This window comes from Phasianus colchicus, chromosome 8 (genome assembly GCF_987193195.1).
Source record: "Phasianus colchicus chromosome 8, bPhaCol1.hap1.1, whole genome shotgun sequence".
Lineage (NCBI taxonomy): Eukaryota > Metazoa > Chordata > Aves > Galliformes > Phasianidae > Phasianus > Phasianus colchicus.
The window spans coordinates 16,320,760-16,335,825 of NC_143443.1; the positions used below are offsets into that span (position 1 = coordinate 16,320,760).

The following is a 15,066-nucleotide window of genomic DNA, read 5'->3' on the forward strand; positions in this document are numbered from 1 at the left end:
TTGAATGAATACCACTGAAAGTTGAATCCCACCCTGCGTCTCAGCTGTGTTCAGTGTCAAAACCAAAATCAGTCACAGAGAAGAACTATCACCACTAGAACTGGAAAAAAAACCTATCACAAATGGAACGACAGCCAGTTACAATGCTGCAATAAATGCTATGCTGTAATTATGTGCAATGCTAAAAATGCTGCAATAAGATTCATCCTTGAAATGAGATTGCTGTCTTAAATATCTTCTTAAGAGATAAGAAATTACACCACGGATCTTTCTCTTTCTTGAGACCATCTAAAACTTCCAGGTACTTTCCAAAAGACGATTATAAATCAGATGTATTGGAAGAAATGAATAGAATTGACAATGTCTTTCTGAACTGCTTGGATCCAGCTTTTCTCAAGTAAATTCTAACATATTCACCCAACTTTATCCTGAGTGCCCTAATTCTTCCCATACAACCTCACAATGCCCTTCCCTCTTGCTATTTATTCTCAGCTGTCTCACCCTGATCTCCTTAGCCTCACCGTTAGCAGTCCTAGGGCATATCAGTTTAACTGGAGATGCCTTAAAAGATATCCACACTTTAACTTGCAGTACAATTAACCATTTTGTGAACATTAGGATCAGTTCAGACTTAGTCCCCTCCGCTGGACACTGTGCTTGAATGATAGAAGCACTTAGTGCATTCATTAGCACAAAGTCAGAGGCAATTTGTCAGGTCACTGTCCTAACACTACAATACTAGCCTACCTTATCCTGAGCTATCTTAACCGTATCAGCCTCCTGTTTACCTAAATAGATCTGAGCTGCCATCCCTAATCCCTAATTCTCAGACCTATTCAATTTCAGTCCATCCTACTACAAGTTACCTGATGTCTCCTTACTTGTTCAGAGATGTTTCTAAGCATCGTGGTCTGTTTTGATCCATTCCAAGATCACCAAAACCATCTTTAGCTGAGCTGCTTCAGCATTAGATGAGTCTTTTCTGCAGGAAGAGCACATAGAATACAAATTAAGATGCCAGTCCTATCAGGGCTCCAGAACAAACCCTGCAGTTCCACTCCTCTCCACTCTTCCTAATCTCTCTGCAAGGCCAGGTATCTTTCGCTGCCAGCTTAGAGACACTGAATCATAAGAGAAGTGCACTCTGTTAAAACTTGACATAGGCTTTGGCTCAGCTGGTCCTATCACTAAAAGGATTTTGTCTCTGATTAATTTTGACTTGTCAGTAGAGGTCTCCGGGCAGAATGAAGGAAGGTAACTTCCTAGATGTTTCCAATTAACGCAACTTCTCAGGAGGTGCCTGGAGATCTATCAACAATCTTAATTAAATTCAACCAAATAGATGACAGCTAATTATTAAGGGAGTGGCTCTCTTGGGACGATAGGTGAAGTGTGAGTATGCAAAGATGTTACGGGGGGGCATATGGCCACTTGTCTAACATAGCAAAGCCTGTTTAAACAGCGATGTCCCTGACAGTGTTCCAATTCAATTTATACTGCTTCCAGAACTGTAGGAGTTATTTGTTCCTTCACTATCAATTGTTTGCCAAAATAGTTAAAACTACCCTCTGTCAAGGTATTACAGAACTTTTGCTGTGATTCTCTAGATGCTGCCACTTTGCAGATAGAAAGACTCTTTCCTTTTTCTCCTCAAACACATCCACAGTCATCTGGTTCTTCAAGTGTTTCATTCTATTTATCATTATAGACCCAGAGATCATTAGCTCAGTTTTAGAATTCCTAACTGAAAACTACTACAGTGAAAGAAAGAAAAAAAACCTTCCTCTTTTCAGATGCAAAAATCAATATTTGGTATCAAATCAGTATTCTCCACTGAGGCTGTTTTCTTAGAAATTGCAGTCCTACTGAAAGAACAGAAAACACAGATTACCAGTTCAACAAATAAAATACCCACCTTCTTCCTGAAAAAATCAAGCGGCACCCGATACCACAGTTTTGGCAGGAGAAAGATAACTTCAGCTTGTCCAGTGCAATGAAATGGATTACTGGATTTTTAACCTTCAGTCAGACATTTCTTTCCCTCACCTCTCAGGGGCCATAAATTATCCCAATTTTTCAAGTCAATTCAGCATTAAGAGAATCTACTACAGTTTCATATGTATGCAGTTATGAGGACAAGGTATCTATTTTTAGAACGTTAATGCTAATGAATAAAGCTGTCTTGACAGCTCTGAAATCCTCCCTCTAGTCACACAATAAACAGGAAAATGCATGATGAGCAGGGAAGTGACTCACTCTGGCTAGTAGAGGACTGCCAAAGGGTGCACATGGGTAATTTCTTTATCACCTTAGTATTTGATAACCTTTGCTAAAATTCCCAAGTAGGCTCAGTTGTGGTTCTGTGATTATGGGCCCCTGTGCACTAAGAACAGGGTTAACAGAAGATGGCTGTATACAGCGTTTCTGATAAATATTATAAGCCTTCCAGCAGTCACAACATGAGTGATGACATTCAGCCTCTATTTAGCTGGTTTGGATTTAAAGCAGAGAAGTAAGAAATCTACTGCCAAGAAACCTGCACAAATAGACACCTTTCTCCAAACTATGAATAACTGCTGCAGTGACCTTCCTCCTTGCCTTCATTCATGTATTTGCATTAGTAGAAAGACACCTAGGATTGTAAATTGAATTCACTTTGGCTAACGTTGGCAGTAGTCTTTGGACATTAAAGAGCAATCCTCTCAAAATGAATTACAGTGTAAATTGATCTCAAATTCTTTATTCCTGGTAGAAGGACTCAGCCTTGAAGACACCCATTCTCAGAAAGAATACTTTGACAAGACAGTAGGAAAATAAAAGAAGAATAAATTATATCAAAAATTATGTCAAAAATAGATTATCAGTTATAAGTATTTTAGCTATAAGGGAGTGCTTGTAGAGCAATGGGTATTCTTGTTCCAGGGCTGGTGTAAGCTACAAGCAAACTGGACAGTGACAAGACGCGTATGCCCTTCAAAGCTTTAAGATACAGCTTCTCCTTCTGTGTCCTCCGAACAGTTGAAGAAGATGAAAGCAAAATGTTGATGAGGATCAACATTTTTCTGTTCACAGGGATGGATGTTATGAAGGTCAGCCAGCAGCCTGGAACAGAACTACAACCACAACTCTTCAGCCAGCTGGGAAGATAACTGCTCCTCCTGCTCCTGAGGAGCTTGCCTGGTAGCTACAGAAGAACTTCATACCACACATTGGAACAACCCTTTCAGCTCTAGCACAATGTACACAATAAGTGAAACAGATTTAGTGTATTGATGAACATAATCACACCGATTACAAATCAGAGGCGTTAATTGTGACATACAGGAGAAGATACAGGGAGCACAGTCTAACACTGCAGGTACAAAAGAAACTCTGATATCTGCAGATACAATAGAAACACAAGGTTTGGGGTGAATATCTTGGCTTCACTCTGTGAAGAGTGGTACCTGGTACTCATTACCTTTTGAGAAACTCCTCACTTGTGAGACTGAAAAAACACAGCTGTATCTAGGAAGACATTAAGAGCTTGGAAGAGAGAACTGTTGAAACTGCCTTGTGATTTTTAGATAACTAAAAGTTGTATTTTGAAAACTTTAGAAAAAAACCCACAAAGAATATTTGTGATAAAGTTAGTTTCATACCTGTGCTACTTTCTCACCTGTGTTAACAAAGGATATAGTGATCAGAGAAGTCAAAAATACTCATATTTGGCAACAGTCATGAAACTCAAACACCTTTTGTACTATATATACACAGGGAAAAAAAAAACACAAAATAAACTTGTTGGACTGGTGGATGTAATATACTGAGTAAAGATAAAAAATAACGGTGAAGGAATACTTGATTTCAAACTAATAAATTCATATAGAGGGTCTCAAAGGTTAAATTTTTACTAGCTACTCTTAAGTTTGTACCACCAGATCTTCAATTCTATTGTCAGTCAACAAAGACATGCTCATTTTGCTGTGCAGACAGCTGAAGCGGGGAGTTAGGACCTCGCTAATCAAGAATTAAGCAAGTGCTATGGTACACTTGCCTGCATTGGTACTTACTCATTATTACTGCAAGGACAATACATAATGTATATAATGTCCAATTTTGGTAATGGCAGATAAATTATTAAAAAATAATAAGATACCTAGACTTGGCAATACATCCCCCACTTCTAAAAATTCTACTTAAAGAATAAATGCAAAAAGCAGAATGTGCTAGCATGTGGACCTTACTTTTACATTTAGTATTAGAAGCAAGATCAGAATTTCTCCTGCCTATAACAACAAAACTTAGATAAGAAAGGTTTTTGAAATATAGCTAATTAAGAAGACAATCAATGAGGACCAAATGCTTTTCTATACAGATACATGAAATGAAGAGAATCTCGAGTAACTGGAGAAATTTGTTCAGACAATTTATTTAAATCTCATTAAGCAGTTCAGTAGAAGTTTATATTCAGAGCTAAAGCAGTCTTAATTTTCTTTATTTACTTCTCAAGCACACTGTGACCACTTCAATCCTGAATATACAGATCTATATTTTAATCTGATCTGAATAATCCACTTGAAAAAATAATTCATATATATTCACCTAATCAATCCTGTAGCCCAAGTACCTGAAAAAGAGGAATGTATACTGGTGAACAATTTTAGCTGAAGAGCCACTTGTTACTTAATTACAGAAGAAAAAAAGACTTGTACAAAAAGTCAGGTGAGATCAGTGTATTGCACATGCATTTTCCATACCCACAAGAATGCAGGGATTAATTGCGGGTCTTCATTGTTCATAACGCCCAGATTTTAACACTACAGCATTACTGTACCACCTGAGAAACAAACACTGAGATGAGTGTCATCACCTATAAGAATATTATATCCATAATATACCCAGAATATTATGAATTGTAATTTGAGAAAAAATGAAATTAACTGATCCATACGCAGCTTAACAATAGAAGACAACGTAACAGAACGTGGATTTAGTCCTCTTCCCAAATTGTAGTAATAGGCTTCTGGCTTCTCCCAGCAACACCCGGACTGCCTTACAGAATGAAATCACCTCAAAGATCCAATGATCTACCTTAGACATAGTTACACTCTGGCTATTTATCCAGTAGTTATTTCCAAAGAGAGAGAAGTGAGAAATAGCATCAGACTGTTAGAAATATCACTGAAGTGTGTGGCCTGTGAATTTAAACCCCTCAGACAAGAAAAACAAGTCTCCTTCCAATCCAAGATCAATTATTTCAGGAAGGTACCAGCATGGCAGGTAACGGCACATATTTTTTATTTATTAAGAGATACAGGTTATGCAGCAAAGATGATTTATATGTCATCACTTACTTTTAGGAACTCCAGCACAGACCAGGATCCTACTGCATTAAGATTAGGTACAGACACAAAGCCACCTCCGTGTTCCCCATTCTGATCATCCATCTCAGCACAAAAAGACTGCAAGGTTCATCTCCAAACTGGAGGGAGCACTGGAAAAGCACCACCATTAAAATGTATTTGTCTTTGCAGAAAGATGCAGATACTCAAGAAGAACAAATCAAAGGCCTTTGAATCGCATTAAGGAGAAATCAATTAGTCAAGATTATTGTTCGGTTTTAAGATCTTACAGAAACTTAAAAGAAACAAAGCTGCTCATTCTACCCTGCTTCTGCACAATACCAGGCAATACGCTGCTGTCAAATATCTGGTTCAAAGTTGTGAATTAAACAATCTAGACTCTTGTCCTATTTGTATGTGTCACCCGCAAAGTTAGCGTAAGAGAAAAATGAGGTAGAGTAAGTGACCTGCCTGTAGCTGTTCAGTTACCCTGAGAAGGAGGAATGTTTGAGGCACATTTACTTGGAGAGAAGAGACTTTATTGCTGCAATTTCATAAGGCACAATTGCTCTCCACAGACATTAGTCTTCTGGAATTCATTCACTTGAAAAGCTATTTGTTAATATCATGTAAAAGTATAACTTAATGAGGAGAGTATGTGGTAAAATATAAAAAAACAAGTATTTTGGATATAAAAAAGTTCCCGAAATAACTTAGGGCACTTGAGCAGAGTCTGAAATACATTCCTCTGAAATCAAGGAAGCCACAGGGAAGCAATACCAAATACAAAATTCCTCTTCTACTCCTCCTGCATGTCAGGAGGAGCTTCACACCACAGAGCTGAAATTCAGATACAAGCAGTTGCTAACATCTCCACAGCTGAAATCACAACAGAGAATCACTCACTTCATGCACCAGAAAAACAGTCTGCAAAAGTTTCTTCTATTTCAAGGCAAACATCTGGAGAGAAGTAAGAATTCTCAGTCACAACCTTCAACGCAGTTTTCAAACCAAGCTCTTACAGGGATGGATCAGTGTTGCCTGGTCCTCTTGAGAAAAATCTCATGCATATAATCCCAAAATCTTCCCTGATGTGACTCATTGTGATGAATCATAGCAGTGAGGGCCTCACCCTGATCAAGGCTTTGCCAATAGTCCTGAAGCCACATCTCTTTCCAACTGAAACAAATGAAGAAAAAAAGAGACGTCATTAAAACAAAAAACAAGAAAAAAAAACAACACAAATGTGTCTGAGCTGTAATAGCATTAATATTTGCTTCTCCCCTTCATCTAAGAGGAAAACAGTTCCAGGAATACATGACAATGTATGTTGTTTCTGTGCCATTGTGCTCCAACCCACCTGAAGTAACTGGCTATGAAAATTCTCTATGGAAAACAAGCTTGCTATTAGCTTCAGATCATTTTAGAAATATCAGCGTGTGACTAGCATTAGCCAGAGATACTAAATAATGAATTGTTAGGAAAAAGCCTGCTATCAAAATAAAATTCTGTAGTCCTCATACAACTTTAAGAGTAGCCTTCCATGGCCAGAATGTGTGCTACAGATACCAAGGATCTTTTCAGACAAGCCATTAAACATTTACAGAATTCCTGTTAGTCAGTACAAATGCAGGTAATGCACGACAAGAGAGAGCAATCCTGACATCCCCCAACTGGCTCTACTCTTTTCCTCCAGACCATTTTCAGTGCACCCATTCTCAGCCTTCTTATTGCACAGACAACACGCCAATTCCCTTCCATTCACGTAAAGGCGGACGACATCTCTCATTTCTGTTGTATCGAGGTGTGGCAACAATTTGTTCAGCTAGTAACTACTCTCCCTCTTTCCCGACAGACTGATTATCTCTTCTCTACTACAGCTGCTACGCAGCCCCATCAAATCAGCACAAATTCTGTACAGACCAAATGTGATGCTCTTTTTAATCTGCTGCCATGAGCACTTCTCCCTCACAGACAGAAGCACAGTACTTTGACATTCACTCTCGACACCATACATTAAAGCCAGCATGACTGCACTGCCCAGAAACAGATCTTAGCCACTATTCCAGGAAAAGCATATGAAATGCAGAACACGTTACAAGCACTTTCAGTCTGAAGCAGCACAAAACTTGTATTCCATGAGAATTTGTTTTTTGTAGTTAATAGAATCATCTTTGGTGGGACATTTCTGCTCAAAATTAACCTGTTAGCGTCAATTACAATATGAAGGATCACAGAGGCTTACTTTTGCATACAAAAACATCTGCCTACAGCTTCCTTTGTAAAATGAAGCACTCGGACACACTGTGAGACCACTCTGCTTCACCACTCAACTCTTCAACCTTTGCTCAAGGAGCACCAATGTGAGTTACATGTTTTTTGCAGCACTGAGTAAGGGCACCCATTAGTGAGTACCCTCACCCAGGCACGAGGCCAAGCAGCAGTGGGGGACAGAAAGTGACTGTTCAGAACATGGCTGAATTCCATCACAACACTAAGACAAATCACAGTATCCCAATGAATGTTTTGTCAAGCATGTTAAATAAGAACTTTTGTATTTTTCTTTTCATACCACTCTTCCTGTTTCCTACTGTTTCTGAAGAAACAAGATGCATTCTGATTCTATAACTTGGACAAAAACTGGCACACCAGGATGAACGCAATTGCAGAAATCCCCTGAAACTACCAACTACATGCACCTGGAATGTTACTACCACGAGCTAAGGATCCACCTTTAATCCTGGCTGGTTACTCATTTTTACTGCAAGAAATACCTTGCACTGTATGTGTGGCAAATCTGATACTCTTCTCAACTGTGTTTTTCTTGGTCCTAAATAAACTGTGACATCACCATAAAATGAAACTAGTAAAACCATGACAATTTCAAAACTTTACTGAAGGCACACTGGCTTTTCTTTTCTTGAAAAGATGAAAGGGGAAAATATATATATATATATATACACACACTACCACAGATTAAAACTGTTCAGGTGACTGGAAAGGTATTGTGACACAGTCTTCTTATATTTATCCTGTTAAAACCCCCACCTTTGGGAAATGACTTCATATTGTGGAAATAAACAAAACACTTCCCTTCACAAAGGTGAGAGAATTGAGACACCATAATCCAGTGCAAGAATAATTGTAGATTGCAGTTCCTACCAAACATATTTCCATCATGAGGAGTGCTGCAACTCCCCTGTTTTCTGCACAAAGCAGACAAGAGTTCTATACAGTACACTATATAGCGACTGACTTCATCCCCACACTCAAAGCTAAAGGACAACAAAACAAAGATTCAGTGATGTGCTCATACACTTGTTAGAGATATTCAGTCAACTCAGCACATTTGTCAATACAAAAAACTGGCATCTGTGAATAAGATTTAGAGCACACATATGTGCACAGCATAACCATATAATAGGATTCTAACTCCACAATATCGAGACTTGATCTGGGTCTGTTGTTTGCTGCTCCTGAAGCCACCAGAACCCACAGAACATTCACAGTCAGACTTTCTATGTTGCATACATTTTGCCATTTATATCCCTGCATTATTTTTCCACAATAATGCTTTGTAAAGAAATAAATTAATGATTGATGGCTCAGTAGATGATTATCTAAACTGATCGAGTCATTCTCAAAATATTCCTGCAGAATATTTAAATATTTAAACATTACCTGAACATGTTCTGCTAGCAATTTCGTATTTTTGTTATTTTATTTGTAGTGATCACATTACATTTTGGAGATATAAACTGTGAAAGCTCAGATGTTTATGGGACAGAAACCACAATGCTTCACTGGAGATCCTCTTAAAGAAGCCCCAGAAGGTATATATATGTATCTTTCTAAAGCAGATGGCAGATAATGGACAAGTTTCCCTAGTACAATATTTTGGAGACACAACTTATCTATAAGCAGTGGGAGAATACCATATTTCAGCAAGACATGGTAACTTCTCTGGGATGGAACTGTAGTTTGGGTTATGGACCATCTCTACAAAACTCTGTGCTCATGAGCATTGCACAGGAAGTTGGAGTATTTTAATGTGCATTAAGAGGCATAGGCACCTCATGCTATGTCTTCAAACTTATTTCTCTACTGCCATCTGCTGCTCAAGTACAAGAAAATTTATGAAGAACAGAATGCCAACTTACACAGACTAGGGTACTACAGAGCACATGATAAGAGAAAAGCACATTTTGCTATCAGGACTGATAAATCAAAACCAACCTCAAGAAAGCAAAGGACTACAAAGTCATTTACAGGTCTGTTTTACATACCAGCATAACTTTTCTATTATTCAACACAAAAAATTAACTGTATCACGAAAAATGCTTCTTAGTGACATACATGACAAGTTTTGTGGAATAGGGATATCCTAAAGAAACTGAATTACCTCAGCTTACTTTTCTTTCTTTATTTCTGCTGACCATTTTCAAAAGCACCCAAACATAGGAAGAAATAGCTCCCTGCCCTTTCCTCTAGGTACAGCGGATAGATATCCTTACAAAAATTTTTTTAGACCTTCAAATCCACACAGAATTCAGCTTTAGGTTACAGAATATTTGAAAATTTGTTTCTGTTTCCTCTACATTTTAACACTTCTAAGTATTCAAGTCCTCAGTTTAAGAAATTATTAAGAAAGCTCTAAACTGATATAAGTTATGATAGAGTATACTAACAACTTCTTTCTGGACAGTGCATCAGATCTTTTCAGTATTTTCATAAAGTCATTAATCCTACATTGGGACTAACAGCAGCACGTTGCAGTGTTGCAATTGGTTGTCTGATGGCTCAGAATTGCAGACATTTGAATATATCCCTAGACAGAAATTGTTGCAGACCACGCAGAGAACAACGACAAACATGGGGGAATCCAAGTATGTCACACTAGCAATATGAACTACAAAGAGCACACATGTTTTAGGAACTGCAGAACTGCAACAACCCTTCCATCCAAAAGCTGATGCTTCAAACACCGTCCATGGCAGAATTGAGGTTTGGGAACCCAAACACTGACTCAGTTTGTACCAAGTCAGTACAAACACTAAGGATTAAACACACCAGGAAAAGAAAAACAGAATCTTTTTTTCCCTGTCAAAATTAGTTGGCTCTACGTTGGTGTCCTTATTCCTGACTGACAAACTTCAGGGCAGCTCCAGAGCTGACTGCAACAATGGCAGATTCTAACAAATGTACCAATGCCTGCATAGAAGGACAAAAACAGACAGAGTCTATTTTGTGCTGCAGGGCCCCTCTCCTGAATAAATGGGATTGTGCCCTTCAACACAGGCCAAAATTTTGTTCCGTTGCCACAAAATATCTTGTGAAGTACAGTGGATGAGCCATACTTTTGCTTTAAAAGAAGCCAACAGAAGTGAATGAGGCCCACGCCAAACACTGTGGCAACTCTATTCTTCAGGTATTCATTCATAACGAGATACAGAGCTTCTCCCAAACATAGGCTAGCAAGTGGACCTCTGTACAGGAGGGATGTGGCGATGCTGGAGTGGATCCAGAAGAGAGCCATGAAGATGCTCAGAGGGCTGAAGCACCTCTCCTATGAAGAAAGGTTGAGAAAGCTGGTCTTATTTAGCTTGGAGAAGAGAAGGCTCTGAGAAGACCTCACTTCCAGCCTTCCAGTACTTGAGGGGAACTTATAAGCAGGAGGAGGACCAACTTTTTAGAAGGTCTGACAGTGACAGGAGAAGAAGGAATGGCTTTAAACTAAAAGAGGGGAGATTTAGTTTAGGTGTTAGGAAGAAATTCTTTACTCAGAGGGCGATGAAGCACTGGCACAGACTGCCCAGAGAGCTGTGGATGCCCCATCTCTAGAGGCATTCAAGGACAGGCTGGATGGGGCTCTGAGCAGCCCGACCTGGTGTTTGGCACTGGGTAATAATTAAGGTCTCCTCCAACCTAAGCCATTCTCAGCACACTGCACTGAATAACACTCTCCCTCCAAGCAGTAAACAAAATAAGGGAAAGGTAGACAAAAGAGAAACAAATTGCCCGAGATCACAGAGCATCAGAACATATGATTATGGGTCTCTCAAGCCACTAAGCAGCACCACCGGCCAAGCTTTTTTTTCAGCCTCAGTGTTACAAAATACTAGCAGAACTGCCATAGCACCCACAAGGCATAATATAAAGTGTAACTGGAAATGTATTAAGTATCAAGTATTAAGCTTTAATTATCAAATATTATTACAAATTACAGCCACTATTATTTAAAGCTTTTCTGCTTCAAAAAGTATTGTACTGGTAAATTACCTGTCTTCCCGAGGGAGGTCTTCAACACTTCCAAACCCAGGGGTTGGCATAGGGCATCCCATGTGCTGGAAATGAGCTATCTGAGGTGCGGGAGCTGGAGTTTTCCCACCAGACTTTTTGTGTTCCTGCTCTGCTCTGACCCGGGCGTTCTCCCTGTCACAGATGAAACACTCGAAGCCATTCAGGTAATTGGGCAAAGTCATGTCATTCACACCCCACTCCCGCCTCTCCAAGTTCTCTAGTAAGAACTGGTTTTTGATGCCATCAAGGTTTTTATACTCTAGGTACTTCATATATTCCTCTCCATTCTTGTCAAGGAAATCAAGGTACTTTGCCAGCTCTCGGGGGCTCTCAAAGTCATCAATAAGAATGATGGAGAGGTTGTTTGGCATCCAGTCCCGCACGGCCGGGGAGCCTCGGTATACTGGGACAGCACCCAAATGCATTGGACGCCACAGCTTCTCTGTCATGTAGTCGTTACATATGGCATTCTCCAAGGCCAGGTGGAACTTGTACCTGGCAATAAAAGCCATGAATTCGGGATCTTCTGTAGTGGCTGTTGAAGTGTCTCTCAGTCGCTCACTGGGAAGCTCGCGGTTATGAAGGCATTTCCCATAGGAGTCAACCTATAAAATAACCAAAATAACAAGTCATCTTTACAGAGTGATTTTTGTTGCCTGGAGCTCATAGTCACAGAATCACAGAATCACAGAATCACAGAATCACAGAATCACAGAATCACAGAATCACAGAATCACAGAATCACAGAATCACAGTCCTCCTCAAATTCCTAACTTTAAGCAGTTCCTAACTACCTCAGTTGAGCCTCACTTCACTCCAACTTCATTCCATTGAGATGACTCCTAGATTTCCACTTTTCTTGTAACAGCTTTAGTCATAAACTGAATGCTCAGTCTCAAAAGCAGCAGAAACTACACTACAAGTAAGGTAGAGGACAGGTGGAGAAACAACATTTTACAGAAGAAAAAAAAAACAAAACGTATTTATTAGAGAACAAAGTAGAAACTTAACAAGAGTTAAGAAAGGGCATTCAGCTTCCTCCATGTTGGTTTAAAAGTCATATTTCTACTTTGTAAGGAGCAGGCCTTTTCCAAACAATGATTTCACACAGCTCCCAGTCTCAGCAGTTTGGCAAAACTTTCCATTTGTTAGACTGAAAAAAATGATGGATGCAGGGAGCTGGAATAGTACTGCGGAAAAACAGAGAGTACACTTGATCCAGGGTCTGCTTTGTGCTTTGACAATATAGAAGCAGGTTTCTAAAAAGATTTTGCCTTTGCTTTGTTACTGAACAAACGATGAACTTGCATAAGGAAGTAATCACTGCTAACAGAAACAGCAGAACCAACTCAGAAGAAGACGTTTCTAAGATTCCCCCTATGGACCATCCTTTAGTTTTTAAGAAAAGAAAGCACTAAATCAGTTTCCACCCCAAAGAAGCGGCGCTGTTTCAATTCGTGAAGCTGCTCTGCGCAGGCAGCGCCCCAGCAGAGCCGACCACCACAGGCCCAGCAGAGCCGCACAGCAAGGCAGACAAGGCACAGACTCCAGACACGGCAAACTCGCAATTGCGCGCCCGTTCTTGTAAGCGGGAGCAAGGCTCGCCAACGGACCCGCAGCCTTCCTTCCCTCCCCTCACCTAACGCTCCAGATTCCAGCAGCGCGCAGCACTCAGTCGCAAGATCTCAGCCGGCCAACCCCATCCCAGCAGCTGCCCAGTGGCACGCGATCAGCCTGGGCCGCGCCGCGGGAAGGCAGGCGGCCGGTCCTTCTGTCCAGCTGGCCGCTCCCCGTCACGGCTGGAACTCGGCTAGAGCCGAGGACAAACGCGCCCCGCGCCGCCGCACGCACCTGGATGTACTTCATGAGCTCCCGCACGTAGCGGTCCCTGTCCGAGGGCACGTCGCAGTGGGACTGCACGTACAGCACCGGGCCGTAGCCCCGCCGCCGCCACGCGTCCTTCTCGGCCAGGGGCAGCGCCGGGCCCCGCAGGTAACTCGTGCCGGGCAGCCACTGCAGCGTCAGCGGGTAGTCCGACTCGCGGCGGAAGGTGGCCGTGTAGTTGAAGAGGCGGATGCCGGGCGGGTGCGAGAGGAGGAAGTTGTTCATGGGGGACTCCTCGTGGAACAGCGCCCACGTCTGGTGGGGCAGGCGGGGCAGCGGCGCCTCGTAGGCGCGGAAGTCGGTGCCGTAGAAGATGAGCGCCCTGGTGCGGCGGTGCCGCGCCGCCCGGCGGCTGCGCGTGACGAGGCAGGAGCCCCGCGGGCAGTCGATGCGCTCCGTGTCGCCGGGGAAGTGCGGGAAGAGGCTGCCGCTCCACCACAGCAGGATGGGCAGCGCTCCGTCGCCCCGCGCGTCGTCGTTGCCCGGCCCGCGGTACGACGCGGCGGCCGCGAAGGCCGGGCCCGGCGGGACGGCGGCCCGCGCCCAGCCCTCCGCCCCGCACGGCGTCCCCGCGTCCCCCGGCCCGGGCTCTCCGTCTCCTTCCCCCTCCCCCGCGGCGGCGCGGCTCCCCGCGCCCCACGCCAGCGCCAGCGTCACCCAGAGGCAAGCGGGCCCCCGCCGCGCCGGGCGGCCCGGCCCTCCGCCGCCCATGCCCCGCCGCTCGGCCCGCGCCGGCCGCCCCGCCGCCAGGAAACGGCCGCGCCGGCCCCGCCCTCGGGCGGCGCTGCGTGAGGAGGCGCGCGGGCAGCGGCCGGCGGGGCGGCGGGGAGAGCGGCGGGCAGCGCGCGTCTGCGCTCTTACGTGAAGAGAACGCACGTCCGCCCCGCCTCCAACGCGGCGAGCGTTCGCGCGGGCGCCGCCGGAGAGCGGGCCGAGCTCGGCTCCGTCCTGCCGGAGACTGAAGCAGGGCTCCTTCCCGGCGGAGCCGCTGTTCTGAACAAGCTCGCGGGTAGCTGCTCTCCTGCACGAACCTGGACATAACCCCTGTGGTACAGAAATGAAGGGAAAGTGGGTAGTTGCAGCCCGCTCGCTGCAAAACGCAAGTTCCGAAATAAAAACCTCGCTGAGATTAAGCAGCACCTTTTGTTGGCTCTCGTTGAATTTCTTACCGCCGTTCCCAAGCAAGAAAGGACCAAAGCTGCTCTGCAGAAAAGCAGGTCGTGAAGGAGCACTCGGCCAGGCTGCAGCCCTTCCCCTCTCCTCCCTCCCGCAAAATACAGGGTTTGGAAAAATAAGCAGTGTTTATTTACTAACAATGACATAAAATACATCTTAATATATTTTTATTTCTTTACAAATTAAAAGATGCATTGGAAAAAAACAAGTGAAGAAAATGAAAGGTTCATTTATGATCTCATTTTCACCCCCCATGCCCCTCAGTATTAACACTAGAAATTAGTATCTGTGGAAAATTGTGGTTGCTGAGCCTTATATTCCTAGGAAGTTTTTCCCCTTCTGGTTAAAAATCCTCCAGTAGCTCTTTTGGTTGGAGGCAATG

The 15,066-nt window shown here is 42.8% G+C and overlaps 1 protein-coding gene across 6 annotated transcripts; it reads right to left on the reverse strand.

The window, feature by feature from the left end:
* Positions 1-881: 881 nt before the first annotated feature.
* On the reverse strand, positions 882-14,229 carry POFUT4 (protein O-fucosyltransferase 4). 6 transcript variants are annotated; one of them, XR_004168278.2, is made up of 5 exons: positions 13,476-14,229; positions 11,604-12,229; positions 6,231-6,503; positions 5,337-5,476; positions 882-982 (listed from the first exon to the last, which is right to left on the reverse strand). XR_004168278.2 is itself a non-coding variant. In XM_031603029.2 (4 exons), the coding sequence occupies exons 1-3, from the start codon at positions 14,217-14,219 to the stop codon at positions 6,356-6,358; spliced, it is 1,518 nt and encodes a 505-aa protein (XP_031458889.2). In that variant the 5' UTR covers positions 14,220-14,229; the 3' UTR covers positions 1,875-5,476; positions 6,347-6,355. The 6 variants fall into 6 exon arrangements, 3 of the variants coding, with proteins under 3 accessions (XP_031458889.2, XP_031458888.2, XP_090001163.1); XR_004168277.2 differs by lacking the exon at positions 882-982 and adding an exon at positions 1,876-4,819; XR_004168276.2 differs by lacking the exon at positions 882-982 and having other exon boundaries at positions 1,875-5,476.
* Positions 14,230-15,066: the final 837 nt, after the last annotated feature.